The sequence below is a fragment of the Pempheris klunzingeri genome, chromosome 13 (assembly GCF_042242105.1).
Source record: "Pempheris klunzingeri isolate RE-2024b chromosome 13, fPemKlu1.hap1, whole genome shotgun sequence".
In the NCBI taxonomy this organism is placed as follows: Eukaryota; Metazoa; Chordata; class Actinopteri; order Acropomatiformes; family Pempheridae; genus Pempheris; species Pempheris klunzingeri.
The window spans coordinates 16,981,324-16,996,179 of NC_092024.1; the positions used below are offsets into that span (position 1 = coordinate 16,981,324).

The following is a 14,856-nucleotide window of genomic DNA, read 5'->3' on the forward strand; positions in this document are numbered from 1 at the left end:
TCAATGATCCCAGACCCACAACAATGAGTTATCGTCTTTGAATCATCTCACACTGCTTGCTGCGTCATCTCACTGTTTATCAGGGAAACCTAAGACAGTGGCTGTATTTCCTGTCAGTGCCCACCAGCATAGCGGGTTCATCTCCTGCTGGTGACACAGCAGAGTCTTATTACTGAGCCTGTGACCGCTCAGAGTCACCGGTGCTTAATATTTAACCAGTGTGGGCCTTAACTTGGTCGTGGCTCTGCTTTAAAGGCTTTAGTTACCTCAGGGATGGAATTAGATGAATGGGAGGGCAAGAGGGGGGGGTTCTACCTGAGTTTCTCACACTGGAAAGCAAACATCTTTATATTTGCCAAAAGTGAATTCTCCTCAGGGCCTCTCTGAAATATGCAGTCGAAGCAGCCTACTATTGGGATGTTCCAGACTTCTCTCAATGTTTTTAGGCCGCTAACCTTTAAGTAGTTACTGAGTTGTTTGTTTTCTTTCCTGGAGGAAGCTATCTGGCTTGGCATACTGTTACATCACCTGACTAAACTTCCCAGCTACATTGGCAAGCAACGAAACATTTACAGATCTTGCTACTATATTTTCCAAAAACCTGGTCAAACTTTAATGCCTAGCCGTCCACGATGAGCTTGTCAAATATCCACTTGCAACAGAAGATCAATCTAAGTCTTTTCATTTTTAATAGCATGTGCACTGAGATGCTATTAGTTACAGCAGTAGTTGAGAGGTTCACCACACATACTGCAGTTCAGTTGTAGTAACTTAATGCCTCGGAATAGGGTGACAAATGAACTACATTACATGCCACTGACATGATTATTGTTGCAGTACTTTACTTAAACAAGGCACTTTCTCTCTGAATACATATGTTCAGTGCACGACTAGCTGTACAGAAGCAGCCTCAGAGCTGATTTTGCCCAAACAATCACCTCTTTTTAGTCTTGACAAGGTCAACTTCTTGGCCCTGTTTCTGAAAACCTTTTTGTCCTGAGGGGACCTTGGGGAAAAGGAGGTGGAGAGCAGGTTGAGGTGTACCCAGGACCTCGGTCAAGATAGGGTTTCCTCACCTCATAGGCATGCATAATTCAGCCCAGGAGGCCGCGGATTACCTGGAGAGAGTCGCATACAAAAAAAGTGTCTAAAGGCACAGAGGATCCAAAGAGGGAGAGAAGAGGACAGAGGGAGAAGGAAGAAGAGAGAGGCTGGGAGAGTATGCAGGAGGTGGTGAAGAAACGGCCGATAATCTCCGCTCGAGAAAGAGGTCAGTTTGAGAAATGTGTTTGTGTGTGCATGTGTGTGTGTGTGTGTGTGTGTGTGTGTGTGCATCCACATGGACTGTATTATAGCTGAACTGCTTTTGCTATGAAATCTCTCACAGCATTTTGCAGCCATTGCTTCACTCTCGTCTGAGATTTCTACTTTGTTTAGAGTCCATTCCCAAACAAGCAGAGGAAGAACGTTAAAATGCATAACCATAGAAAATAAGTCAAAGAGCCCCATATGGAACTCATCAGAGACAATACAGCCTGAGCCAAAGAGCGGTGGGAGTGCTATACTGCTGCTCAGAGCTGAATCTGTTGCATCATTTTCATCACTGTCCTCCTCCTCCTCCTCGTCCTCCTCCGCCTCCTCCTGCTCTTCCTCCTGTCATTGTCAGGCCCGGGCCCTGGGCGCTACGCTCTGCCCCCTACAGTTGGATACATCAACCATGACTACACCAAGCCCAGCAGCCCTGCCTACTCCTTCCACAGCCGCATGAGCAGTGCCAGTGAGTTGTTGTGTATCCGTGTGTTCTGCAGTTCACCCACGTTAACTCATATAGAGCCTTAATCTTTTGCTAACTTTTTAATGCAAAATATCCCCGTTATATGACGTCTAAAGGTGCCTTTGGATGATTGTTCGTGCTTTGTGCTTTCTTTAGTGGTCTGTGTGGACTCCAGCCCAGGACCGAGGTACCACATTGACGCCAAGCTCACCCGGTTTGGTCGGATGGAAACCCCTTCCTACTCCATTTTGGGCAGAGGAAGGCGCACGGGGAATAAAGGTGATGGAAAAGTGATGGTTATTGCTAGTTTACCTTCACCAGGTATATGTGCAAGCTTTGTGTGTACACAGATGCTGGGTAAATTATCCAGTCAGTGGACCACAGAGAGTAGCTCAACTGATGAATAAAACACCATGAGCAAGCACATACGTTCAGATAATTAGGCAAAGAAGGGATTTTCATAAGGAGAGATACATTATACATTACTGTACATTAACATAATTTTTTTCTTTTACTAGTTTTCTGAAGTGTTATGTTTGGATATGCAAATGAGGTATTACCTAATTGAATACGCACTCATTTGCATTTCAAAATTGTTTCATTTTGTTGGCAGATTAGAGCCAAAGGTGTTTTTAAAGTACAGTTTTTACAGTTAGTTTTTTAGAGTAAATTCTAAATATCTTTTTTTTTCTAAATCACTCTATAAATCATAAGCTACTGTCAACAGCCATAAAGAATCAATTTCTCAATGTTATTAGGAATAAAATATCATATTAATCAGGCAATGAATGATATAACGTATATATAATGTGAACAAACCTCTCTGTAAAAACCTTCAGTATATAAATAGGAATAAAACTGGACAAACTGGTGTATGTAAGTGTACTGAAGTGGAGATTTCTAGATCTAGATGTGAGAAAAAAACTCATTTTAAGAAAACATTCTTTATAGATATCAATCTAGGAGAAATATATAGACTACGTGTAGTAAAATAACATGTTCTTTCCACTAGTCTGCCCAAAATAGCCCAAACTCTGTTTTTGCTTGTAGTTTCTCGCCAATAAATCAAAAGATCAGCAGACTTCTTACACACCTCAAACATATTCAGGCATGCAGAGATTTTGTGATTTTGATAAAGTTGATAACGAAAAGAAAACATTACTAATCAAATGTTCACAGGTGAGCTGTACCAGACTCCAGGGCCGGGGGCCTACAGCCCGGAGAAGGCTCCACCTCTCAATGCTCACCAAAGACCTCCATCCTACACCATCGGCGCCCGCACCCGATTCCGCTCTGTGGATGCTGTACCAGCACCCAACAGGTGAAGGCAGCAGGAAATAATACTTTATTTTGAGTCAGTCTCACATAAAAGATCCTTGCTACATGTTTTTGAAGATCATCTTCAGTGGGAATGAATGGGCTTTGTTTGGGATTTTGGGAAGTATTGAGAAAAATGGTTATTCAAATCAGACATGGTGTTGCTGTAGTCTGAATACACATGTTGGTTTCTTCTGTCCAGTTACAGTCTTCCTACTCTGTTGGGCAGCCAGGCTCCTAATAAACCCTCTAGTGCCAGCTACAGCTTCTCAAGCCGGAGGAAGGTCGGAGCTCCTGCTGAAGATTTCGCCATGAGCCCCGGACCGGCGAAGTATAACAGCATCAACCCGGACGTTTACCGCCAGCGCCAGCCCTCCTTCTCCATGCAGAGCCGGACTAAGAGGCCTGTTCACTCCTCTGCTATCCCCGGCCCCGGCACGTACAGCCCAGAGAAGTTTCACATGCACCTCCCCAAACCGCCGTCCTGCACTCTGGGTGTCAGACACTCTGAGTTTGTCACCCCACTCGTAGTGGATGTAATTGACTGACTCATTCAATACAGATGCCTTGTTTTTATTACATTTTTCAGATAAATGTGGAGCTGCCACAGAATGATAAACAGAGAGTAACATGTTTCATAAAAGGGCTCAGAACAGGTCATAAACACTTAACACCTTGACTAATGATCACTGTATTTTAGCATAGTTACAATATCATCCAAAGACAAATGACTCAACCAACACAAACAGTGTTTTACAACAAATACTATGACATTTTCACAGGAAATTGTGATTGTACACTGTACAGATAACATCCATTTATTCCTTTATAAATAAAATAAATTATTAATAATTATTGCTTGCATTGCTCGTGCAGTTAAAAACAACCTGTTTGTCTGCTCTTCAGTTTTACATCACTGGTAGCTTTAAAAGGAGAGCAGTAAGTAAATAAAACAGGTAGTGAGCAGCAGTGTCTACAGTTGTGCTCTCGGTATGGTGATTTTGACAGGTGAGCTCCAGTCGCTGCACTCGCCCAGTCCCAGCAGCTCCTTCGCACACACCTGGAACAGGTAGGGCCTTCCTGGGGTCAGCCCCTTCAGCTCAACCTTGGTGCTCTCAAATGGACCCAGCTGGAGGATGAAAGTGTTTGATATGTTGTTTTTAAAAATATATTCATATTAATTTGATATCTGAAGTTTCAAAATACAGCACAATGACTCTATCTGAATGGGTTGATTTAAAGGAATAGTTTGACATTTTCAGAGATACAGTTATTTGATTTGTTGTTAAGACTTAGATGAGACGATTGGTACTACTTGGTCCTTGTGATGTGAAACTGCAGCCAAGACTTGGTTGGCTATCTTAGCTTTAAGGCTGTAAACAGGGGGAAGTAGCTAATCTGGCTCTTTTTGAAGGTGAATTATAAATCTGCCCACCAGCACCTCTAAAGCTCACAAATTAATGCCAAAGTGAATAAGTGTAAATCCTAAAATGTCAAACTATTCCTTTAACATTTGAACATATGAGACAAACTTCTTTCCGATCAACATTTGTCATTTTTAAAATAATCTGCAATGAAATTTTTTTTACAAAACTAGACACATTAACATTTATTATTAAGCTACTGTGTCAAATATTCTTGTTTCAAATTAAGATAAAATTAGACAGATAAATACTACTACTGCTACTAACAACTACAACATGATGTCAATGATGATAATAATTTGTCTGAAAAGAAAAAGGTTTCCGAGATGAAGGGACTTTCTGAGGTTTCTGAGGTCTCCTGAAAAGCTTGTGTAATTTTCAGCATTTTCACATGTGGTATCTGTGCATGTGTAAAATGTAGAGTTTGTTTTAAATCACATTGCGGCTGCTGTTGCACTATCACTCATAAAGATTATTCTTACATTGACAGACTTTGGGATGCCCCTGTTTTCCCACTGGTACAGTATCTGGTATTTTAGGGGTAAGATGTCCAAGTTAGTCCAAGTGGGGGGAGGAGACCACTCCGCCAACAGGTTTCTGACATTAAGAGGGGAAACCCGGACATCTACAGGAGGATCTGGTTTCACTACAGAGAGAAAGAACCGCAAAGAAACGAAAATGAAAGACAAACAAATCTTAGTCTTTACATCATCCATTACATTGTCATATCAAGTTCAAGTGTCTGTCAATACCTGAATTTCAATCTCTCCAAACATTCATTACTGTGTCTACATTTTTAGATTTGGACTATTTATATTTCCAGCTCTCACCTATATCCTCCAACATGAAACTTGATAGATAGGAGCTGCTGCCTCCAGCGTAAACTGCTGTCACGTTGATAATGTAGTCAGTGAGAAGCTTCAGGTTGGGAAGGTGGCAGTGCCACAGCTAGAAAAAAAAAAAAAAGAAAAGATACAGGATTATATGTGATGCTTGATGATATAAATGAGCTTTTTATGCATATTTTGTATAGATTATTTTGTTTGTATGTTTTTTTTAAATAGATTATTACTGCAGTGTATTTAATGTCTCAAAAAAAACGTCAATAAATGAAGACACATCCCTAACTTTTGCACACAAACAGCTTTTTTTTTGGACAAATATAAAACTGTAGTGTCTATCTGCTGCAAAGGGAGGTTGATACCCGTTCAGACGAGGATGGCGATGCTGAAACCAGAGCAGTGGACAAAGAGCCAGGTTGGATGAGATGGCACTGCTCGGTGATGGACTGTCTGTGTCTCTCACTGACAAACACATTTACACACACATATAAATGAGCCACTTAATGATGCTTTACAACTGGAGGCTGTTGTACAAAAAGGTGTCAGAGGTTTTGGGGTCAGCACACAGGAGGGAGGGGGGGGCTGTTGTTTGGTACCTGCAGGTGGCAACGTAGTGTGTTGGTGAGGAGTGAGAGGGTTCAAGCCAGGAGCAAAGAGTCTTGTTTGGGTAGCTTGGACACCAACAATGCACTGTGGGAGGGGAGGGAGGATCTGAGGGGGTAAATTACACTTGATCACATACTGTCCAACGTGAGCAGAGCATAAAATAGAGCAAATATCAGTTTTTTGCTTTTATGTGTTTGCTTGCTTGCCACAAGTAAAAAGTATTAGATAAAATCAATAAAATATAAATTACCTCAAAAAAGGAAAAAATAACCAAATAAAGAATCAAAAATAATGGCATAATGCAGATAAAAGGACTCTACAACCTGTCAGGCTGGAAGAAAACATCTAAAGGGGTGTGATTTTAAGTCTGTAATAGTATCATCACTGACAGATTATCATCATTTTTGAAAATCTATTACTTTTCAATAAAATCATTATTATTGACTAATAGAGCAGAACATCAGAAGCCTTAAAAACAGCAGCAAAGCATTTGAGACATTGTAGAAAAAAGTAGTAGAAAAGAGTTTCCTGATTTGGATTCTTGTTGAAAGCGCGCGCGCACACACACACACACACACACACACACACACACACACACACACACACACACACACACACACACACACACACACACACACACACACACACACACACACACATACTCACTCTGTGATGTTGCAGCTGCCCTCAGGAGGTCCAGCGCTTGGCCTCCAACAACACACATAAGAAGGACCACAGTGACACACACACCGCCAGTCATCGCAGCCATCGAGTCTTCAGCCAGGAGAAATGATTACCTGAGTGTAGTTTGTATTTATAAATATTAAAATAAACTATCACAAGATGTTGACCACCACCGCTCTGTTTCCTGCGCTAGTCGTCTGCTCTATCCTGCATATCAAAGTTCACAGATAACAAGCTGAGTTACAGCCCACTGCTCACTCTTTTCTGTGTGTTTGAGCAGCAGCCGATCAGCACTTTAAAAGCCGACGTTGTCATTCTGAAAGAGGAACAGCAGTGTGGTGTATCACTGGAAAACCTCCTTCAGAAAGAACCGTTTTACATGGTGTCTCTGGTGATGCGTCATGTTTCCTTATGTCATACACAAGAAGTCAGAGTCAGACGTGCTTTAATATTGTGTTTAAATTGTTAACAAATAAAATAATTATATACAAAATTCACATGGCACATGGATTTGGTTCACAAGAATAAAAAGAACTTCATCAGTGTAAACAGTGGGTAGAAAGTGATGAACAGGCAGGAGAGTACATGGCTGAAAGCACCTGTGTGAGCTCTCAGGGACTCTCCTCTGCTGATCGTTTGCTCTAGACAGCCCTCTAGTGTGCAAACACCCGAGAAAGCAGCTACAGGATTGAATACATTCTTTAAAAAACACAAGTTGGATCCTTCCTTTGTGTCCACTGTCATGCGACCTGCACATTCACAGTCCGAGCTATCACACGTTTTCACGGTTGTCTCTGTGAAGCCACGATAGCTTCTTGGCGTTCCATGCAGAGAGCGAGCTGCTGTGGAGGTTCCAGCCCACGGTGGGAGCTCCATCTCCGGGCGTGCTAATACTGTGAAGCCCCCCTCTGCTGGAGGTCGTCAGGGAGGTGAAGGCCTTACTGATCCAACTGTTCTTTGCTTCCTGAAGATTGTTGGCCAGGATTCCTCTCTGGTGCTCCAGGTCCTGCATGAGGATAACACAAAGGAAGAAATGTGAGAAATGCAGCAGGGAAATGTCAAACTTTATAACAAGTTCATTTCAGTCCATATTTGTCCAACCATACTGTTAATATTACTGTATTTCTCTGAAAACTAAAAAATGAAGAATTGGGTAACTTCGCGGTCAAGTAGGCTATTATAAACTATTAGTATACTTATTTTAAGTGTTCTTGAATACTACTACTGTACCACTGTGGCAAGGTCTTTCAAATTATAATCAATCCAGTTAGTGTACCTAATAAAACCTCTGCAGTTGTGTTTATATTCAGACTGACTAAGGCATACTTTACAACATGACTAATCAATGGTGTAGCATGGGAAGCATAATTAATGTATATATGATTCAAGTACTTTGAAATACTACTTCTGGAATAATGCATTTCAAAGCAGTGCAATTCATTTTAAATATGTTTTTCAAGCACTTAAATGCAGCAATTATGTGCTTTTAGCCAATCAGTCCTTGAATGCAGTTCTTTCACCACCACTGAGTGTCTGGACTAAGGGGAATCCTGTCCTATTTCTATTTTTTTCTATTCCTGTCTTCATATGGACCATCATTTAATAAAGATGCTTCACATCAGTGGGGTCTCATAGGTCTAACTGTATAGTACCCTTATACAGTTGAAGTTGATCTATCCTCACTAAATTTAAGTTGGGCAGATGGTTGAAATAATTAGGTTCTTCAGTTAGTGGCCAGAAAATGAAATGAGTATATGCAGGAAAGTACCCACAAGTACTTGTCACTCTGTGTATGTTTGAAGTTACATTTAAATTCTGGTAAGTGACATCGCTTGATCAGCTGACTTGACCTGGATTTTACATGATTCCCAAGTCTTGTTTGTGTATTGTGTGTCAGAATCCTGTAGTGTGATTCGCTGTGTGATGGTTTGATGGTCTCACCTGGATTTTGCATTTGGCCTCCACCATCTGGAGTTTGGTCTGGACCAACTCCTGTTCCAGCTCCCTGATCTGGGCCTTGAGGGACTCCTTCTCCTGGTCGTCTCTCCTCTGCTCTGCTTTTCTGGGGCCATCACGGTCATCATCCCGTCCCGGTTCAGGGATCCCGTGGCCTTCTAACGCGGCAGCTGTTTGAGACCTCAGAGCTGTGGCGGATGGTTCACCTGATTCTACGATGTGTTGACAGCGTGCGCAAGACCTCACTGCACTCTGCGAAGGTGGAGAATGAACGTAACAGGCAGAATGTGAGAAGGAATTAAGACTTTGCTGGTCCAAATACAACATCCAGCCATTAAAAACCACTGACACCTGCTGTTTTAAATGAACTGTAATGAGAAACATTAAGCTACTGAGGCACTAACAATTTTTGAAATGGGTGAACAGACTTTTAGAAAGGTTTACAAAATGATCTCCTGCAGCATGGTGCTCGAGTCAAAGCATGACAGAGGTAATAGGAGAGATAAAAGTAGGAAGGATGACAGCAGAGCAGTTCCACAGGAGAAGCGCTTTTCTCACCTCAAGGGAATCTAACTCCTCTCTGTGGGCGTCCTGCTGCCTCTCCAGACGGTTCGTCAGCTGAGAGCAGATCTGAGCAGAAAAGAGAACATCAACATCATTAAGCATCACAGCATTATGTTTTAATATCTTCTGTATGAAGCCTACAGTATTTCTTAAATCCAAATTATCTAACTTTGATGTTTCAGAGTCAATCATTGATCCTCTGTACCTGTTTGTAGTCTGCAATGATACCCGACGACCTTGTGACCTCCTGCTCAGCCTTCTCCAGCTCTCTCCGAAACACTTCCTTCAACTATAAGAGAAGGGTTAGGGTTAGGGTTAGCAATTGCACTGCACTTAAAATGACTGTGAGGTCACACATATTAAGGATCCTACCATTGCAGCTTCCTCCTCCTTCCCCCTTTTCTCCTCCTCTGTGGCCTGCTGTCGACGCCTGGTCTGTAGAAGGTCTTTGGTGAGTTCGTCCACTCTGTCTTCTGCCTGCAAATTATCATATTATTTGATATGAATGAATGAATGAATGTACGTGTTTGCATTTGTGACCAAGTTAGAAAACTTGATGAAGCAGCGTTTAGATGTTAGATTTGTAATTCTTTCATGAAACGGCTCGACCAAATCCTGAAGCATTCTGATGTAGAGATGATCAATCTTAATCATATTTTTAAGGAATTCAAGGAAAGACCCGTTGACACTCTGTGCTCATGCATAACTGCAGGCTGAGTTGCTATTGTAATGCTGGAAATGTAAAAGTTTTATTAAGGTTTCTCCTGCGAGGGTACTCCAGATGTTAAGACTGTCTGAGTAATGACCTTTGGCAGGTGAGTTTGCATTTTTTTAATTCATGCCCTTTCACCCTTTTTGTGAGGGGCAGCCAGCCAGCAGCTCTACCTTGTCCAGAGCGTTCCTCAGGGCGACTTTGCTGGTGATGAGCCTGTGGGCGAGGTTGTCGTTCTCCTGCTCCAGGCGGAGGCTGGCCTGCTGGAGCCGTTGGTTCTCCCTCTGCAAGACACAGAGAAATCTATCAGAGCCTGTGGCACACAGCAGAGCGCCGAATTGGGGAATCAGGTTATTTTAAAGAGGGAGAGAGAAAAAGAAAATGTAGCTTTCAGAAATATAATATATCAAGTTGGGATAAAGTTGAGGTTGAGCTTCAAAGAAGAAAGTGAAAGTGATTTCTGACCAGGTATTTGTCCAAAGGCTCTTCCTCATCCTCCATTATCTGAAGCCGGCTTTCCTTCAGTTTAGCTTTCTTCGTTGGAACCTGAGGAGGGGAGAGAGAGCCAAGGCTAATAAAATACAGTAATGTCATATTTGACTGAGCTGAAGAAAGCTATCTCCTCCAAACAGATCTGGTGCCGGATGCTGCATGAGCGCGACCAATCAAGACCATGCCCCGAGAAGAGATCAAGACAAAATAAGAACAAGATAAGACAGAGCTCCGCGCATGGGGGAATGATCATTTCACGATAATACGAGGGAATAATAATGGAGGGGAGGATTCTCTTAAAGGCTCAAACGACAATTTCCCTATCTCAGATATCTAAAATGAGCAATCACAATTCATTTCTCTCCATCTCAAATTACGTATCTGTCATGCAGAGGAATGCTTTAGTGGTAGAGAGTGCAGTCTGTTATATTACTTATTGCCGCTAGTCAGTATATGAAATATTGTACACATTTAGGTTTTTAGAGTGTTATCTTTCTTTTTATTCTCTCTCATGCTCCCTCAAGTTTTCCATAAAGCTAAAGTGAAAATTAACCATTATTTATTTAGATTTTTAGAAAAAGTGGTAACCTTATAGTAACCCTACCAGTACTAAAATCACATAATGGTTTTGGATCTGATTAATAGTTAGTTGATCTTTGTGGCTTAGTTGCTGTTATTAGTTGTGGTGCTCTAAAAGTGCCTGGATAGTAAGTGGAATCTTATTTATACATGCAACAGCGAGTCTTACTGTGAATTTAGGTTCCGTTTCAGCCACCAGACAGGCCAGGACCTCCTCTTCGCTCATCCGGTCCATAACGTGGGCATCATATGCCATCATGATGGACACCTCCTCCATCATCTTGCTCTGATATGCAGCCCTGTGAGCTGCTAACACTCACACAAGCACTCACAGCCGATGTAGGTGAAGCTTCCAATTTCAAATCAGAGAAATTGAGAATATCCACCAGCAGTGTTGGACACACTGTGAGTATGACTTGAGCGAAGATAAGAGAGATGATAGAGATGTAAAGTGAGCTCAGCAAGATGTTGTCGTCTTGTTTTTACTTGCTGCGTGAAGTCAGTCCGGCATGTGAGTATGAACAGGAAATATCAGGACAAAGTCCAGGCCGTCCCGACACAAAGGAACTCTGTTTATAGTCCAAAGGTGAATAACAGAGAGATACTCCGGCAGGTAAAGTGCAGCTACACCTCAACACACCGACACCTAGTAAGTAGCAGTCAGAGCCACTTGCACACAGTGTCAGGTGAAGGAGTGTGTGTGTTATGGGTGTATGGGCAGTAACAGGTTCAACAGGGTTTACATGAGAGTGTGTGTGAAAGAACGACAGCCTTGGACACACCCACTCAAGTGCTCACCTTTCATATCACCTCACCTGTTTTCGCTCTCTCACACTTCCCACCCCACACACAGGCACACACACACACACACCTATTTATGATCCCCACCTCTCAAATAAATCAAGTCACGTGCTTGATTCAGGCTTATTTCATCCATTTTCCTCCATTCTTTTGCTCACTCCCTACCCTACCTGACACAGATGCTGTGTGAAGCCACCTGACTGCTAACTAAACACCACTGATGTAGCAGGAAGGAGTAAATGACATGGTATTTGTGATATTTCTCCCCCAGGGAGTTGGTGTGTCCTTCTATTGCCGTTATGGGCTGAGCTGTCTGACAGGACTGCAAACGGGTCCAGCAGGTAAAGCGGTAGAATACCAAAGCATGAATGTAACTTAACACAGAGGATTCAGCACCTTGCCTGTAAATGACACCCAGTTTTTCCCTTTATTCTCACCTCATTTGTGCAACTTCTCTTAATTTCTCCATTTGACCTGAAATCACTCGTTTAATTTGCTTGTCTGTCTGACAACAGATTGGTTTCATTTCTTTCCAAGTTTCACTTCACTTTCTTCAGTGTAGCTATGTCTCACTTCTGTCTGATTTTGCTTAAGTTCTTATTTGTGTACCTCTGTAGTTTCTCAACACATGCTGCTGTCATTTCTTTTTTTTTTTTTTTTTACCAGAAACTGTGATTACAACACCCTGTGCATCTCTTGCCTGAGTCATGTAAGTCAAGACAGACAAAAAAGTCCAGGCAGATATAAACATTTATTCCTCTTCAAAAAAAAAGGAACATTTTGTGAAACTTGGTGGAGTTTTCTCGCTGTATCAGGGTATACCAAAACTTATTCTAGTTTCATACAGAAAAATCTGAAAAATACAATTTTCAACAGTCAGAACAAGAAAAAGGAACTTAGAAATATTTCTGATACAGCAGTGGTGCTCTGAGTGGTGCAACAAACTGGTCGTCACAGAACCACACGAAAACGAAACCTCTTTCACAAAAATATGTGGACCACATTTGTTGAGTGAGTATAATTAATATGTGGCAGCACAAATTAATGCTGAGTGGACAATGGATAGTTTAGCACACACTTCTGAACAACAAGGGGATGTGAGGTGAGGAAAGTTAGGAGATGTGATAACAAATCTCACAGCTCAGTGGAGGCAATGTGGTGTGAGAATATACTGAACAAATATCTTCTATTTCTTTTAAGTAATAACCTTGAATCTGTTATACTAAATATAACTGTATTGATACCATTTTTCCACATTTTTGGTAAATTTAAGGACAATTTTAACGTGAATTTCCTGTAACAAATGTACATTTCCAATCTCTTCTTCTGTTGTATTATAATCAAAATCAAGATGGAAGGATCATTGAAGAGAATGGAAGACTTGCATTTGGTACAAACTCAGTAAAACACACTTAAACCCTGACAGCCCTCACAAAAACTACAATACTAAAAATATATAGCCTCAGGCATATACTGTGGAATAACACTGCATCTTGTTACTGTACTGTATAGCAGGTATAATGGCTTATAAGATACAAAACTTAAGCATAAAGATCAACAGAGTATGGTAAATGATCCTGTATATTTAACTTCTGCCTACAACATCTCTGAAGTCTGATGCTTTCTTTCTTTTTCATCCATCTCAATCTGTAAACATGAAAAAGTTAAATACGGCCACTTAAATGGAAGACACTGCAGAACCAACCTCCTTTTAGTAGTTCAGTTTCATTATGATTAACCAGACGTGAAAATGCAAGCAAACAAAATTCAGACTTTTCTGTTCGATTTTTTTTTCTATGAGACTAAAACTAGACTCCCTCATATTATTGTTGCACAGGAAATGCTCTCGTCCTCACGTGTTTCCTCTAGACCAAAAAAAAAAAAGTTCCATTAATAGTTTCTATAGTTGGCAAACGACAACACCAAATAGAAAAACTGTTAGCCCTCATGTACAGTAAGCTGGGGGGGGTTTTCTCAGGCTAGCATTTGAAACTTCCACTTAACATCAGCACAGGGGAGGAGGGGAAACTAACAGAAACAGAAAATAACAGAAACTAGGGGGGAGGAGCTGGTGGTCCTTTTCAGACTCTGTATTGTGTAACCAGATATAGTCAGACTGGAAAGACCAAGCAACACCTATAGCTGGATTAATGTAATTTGGTCCTAAATATAGGGAAAATAAATAATAAAGACTGCTCAATTACGCGTCTAATTAATTAATCCTCATTAATTTCTAGTGTAACACACAGAGTTTTTTTTTTAGTCAGTGCTCACAAAAATGTGAACCTGTAAATATGTATTAGGGTTTAAACTTTCTTTCAAGGACATTCCTATTCTACCTATGATTACTACTTAATTACACTGTTACATTCAGAAAACTTTAAGGAAAATCTTTAAGTTATTCATTAAGTTAATCATTAAGTTATTTTGTTTTATTTAATTCATGACTCAAAACAATATTCTTATGATTCAACTGTCTAATTCATTTATTATTAATGTGGAGTGAAAACAGTGCACAACTGTTGAAAATTAGGTTTTAGGGGAAAGAATATGCAACTTTCATGAGCTTTTAATGATTAATTGGTAATCTATTATTTACATGGCTTATGGGAATTGCTTAAAATTTGCATCTGTAGCACCTACGCAAGAAAACTGACTTGGCTGTCTCTAAGCGTGTCTTTTGTGATCAAACTACACTAAATCCATGGTTACCAAAGACACTTTTTAGTACCACATGTGATTTAGCCCCGTGTGAAACAAACTGAGGTTGGACTAGCATTATGTCACATTTCCCTGCTCATAAAACTCTGTATTATGCTGCTGTCTGCAGATCCCCACGAGCTTGGTGCGAGGCTTGTTGCCCACACAGAGGATCTATCAGTGGGCTCAGTTTATGGTTCACTCCCATGCATGAGTCCCACGGGGCAGGAGCGAGTCTGGAGTCTGTGGCGGAAGTGAGAATGTACTGTAAAGTGGGCGTGTGTTAATTGTGCTGTATTGTAATCCATCACCTGAATTTAGTCCCAAACAAAAGGGCGTGTGCTAGATGTGTGGATGTCAAGTGTGTGCAAGTATGCCAGGACGGTTTTCTACAAGTGTGAGGTG

At 41.1% G+C, this 14,856-nt stretch overlaps 3 protein-coding genes across 3 annotated transcripts; 1 reads left to right on the top strand and 2 right to left on the bottom strand.

The window, feature by feature from the left end:
* Window positions 1–1,085: 1,085 nt before the first annotated feature.
* On the top strand, window positions 1,086–3,639 carry odf3l2a (outer dense fiber of sperm tails 3-like 2a). The gene is made up of 6 exons (XM_070842992.1): window positions 1,086–1,145; window positions 1,189–1,270; window positions 1,667–1,777; window positions 1,931–2,053; window positions 2,954–3,095; window positions 3,294–3,639. The coding sequence occupies exons 1-6, from the start codon at window positions 1,086–1,088 to the stop codon at window positions 3,637–3,639; spliced, it is 864 nt and encodes a 287-aa protein (XP_070699093.1).
* A 274-nt stretch (window positions 3,640–3,913) lies between these two features.
* On the bottom strand, window positions 3,914–6,732 carry ebi3 (Epstein-Barr virus induced 3). The gene is made up of 6 exons (XM_070842932.1): window positions 6,630–6,732; window positions 5,954–6,068; window positions 5,720–5,819; window positions 5,346–5,463; window positions 4,998–5,161; window positions 3,914–4,220 (listed from the first exon to the last, which is right to left on the bottom strand). Exons 1-6 carry the CDS (start codon window positions 6,730–6,732, stop codon window positions 4,065–4,067), a joined length of 756 nt encoding a protein of 251 aa, XP_070699033.1. The 3' UTR covers window positions 3,914–4,064.
* A 376-nt stretch (window positions 6,733–7,108) lies between these two features.
* Window positions 7,109–11,230, bottom strand: LOC139212322 (rab GTPase-activating protein 1-like). The gene is made up of 8 exons (XM_070842846.1): window positions 11,120–11,230; window positions 10,345–10,425; window positions 10,053–10,163; window positions 9,540–9,644; window positions 9,373–9,456; window positions 9,162–9,233; window positions 8,589–8,855; window positions 7,109–7,653 (listed from the first exon to the last, which is right to left on the bottom strand). The coding sequence occupies exons 1-8, from the start codon at window positions 11,228–11,230 to the stop codon at window positions 7,420–7,422; spliced, it is 1,065 nt and encodes a 354-aa protein (XP_070698947.1). The 3' UTR covers window positions 7,109–7,419.
* Window positions 11,231–14,856: the final 3,626 nt, after the last annotated feature.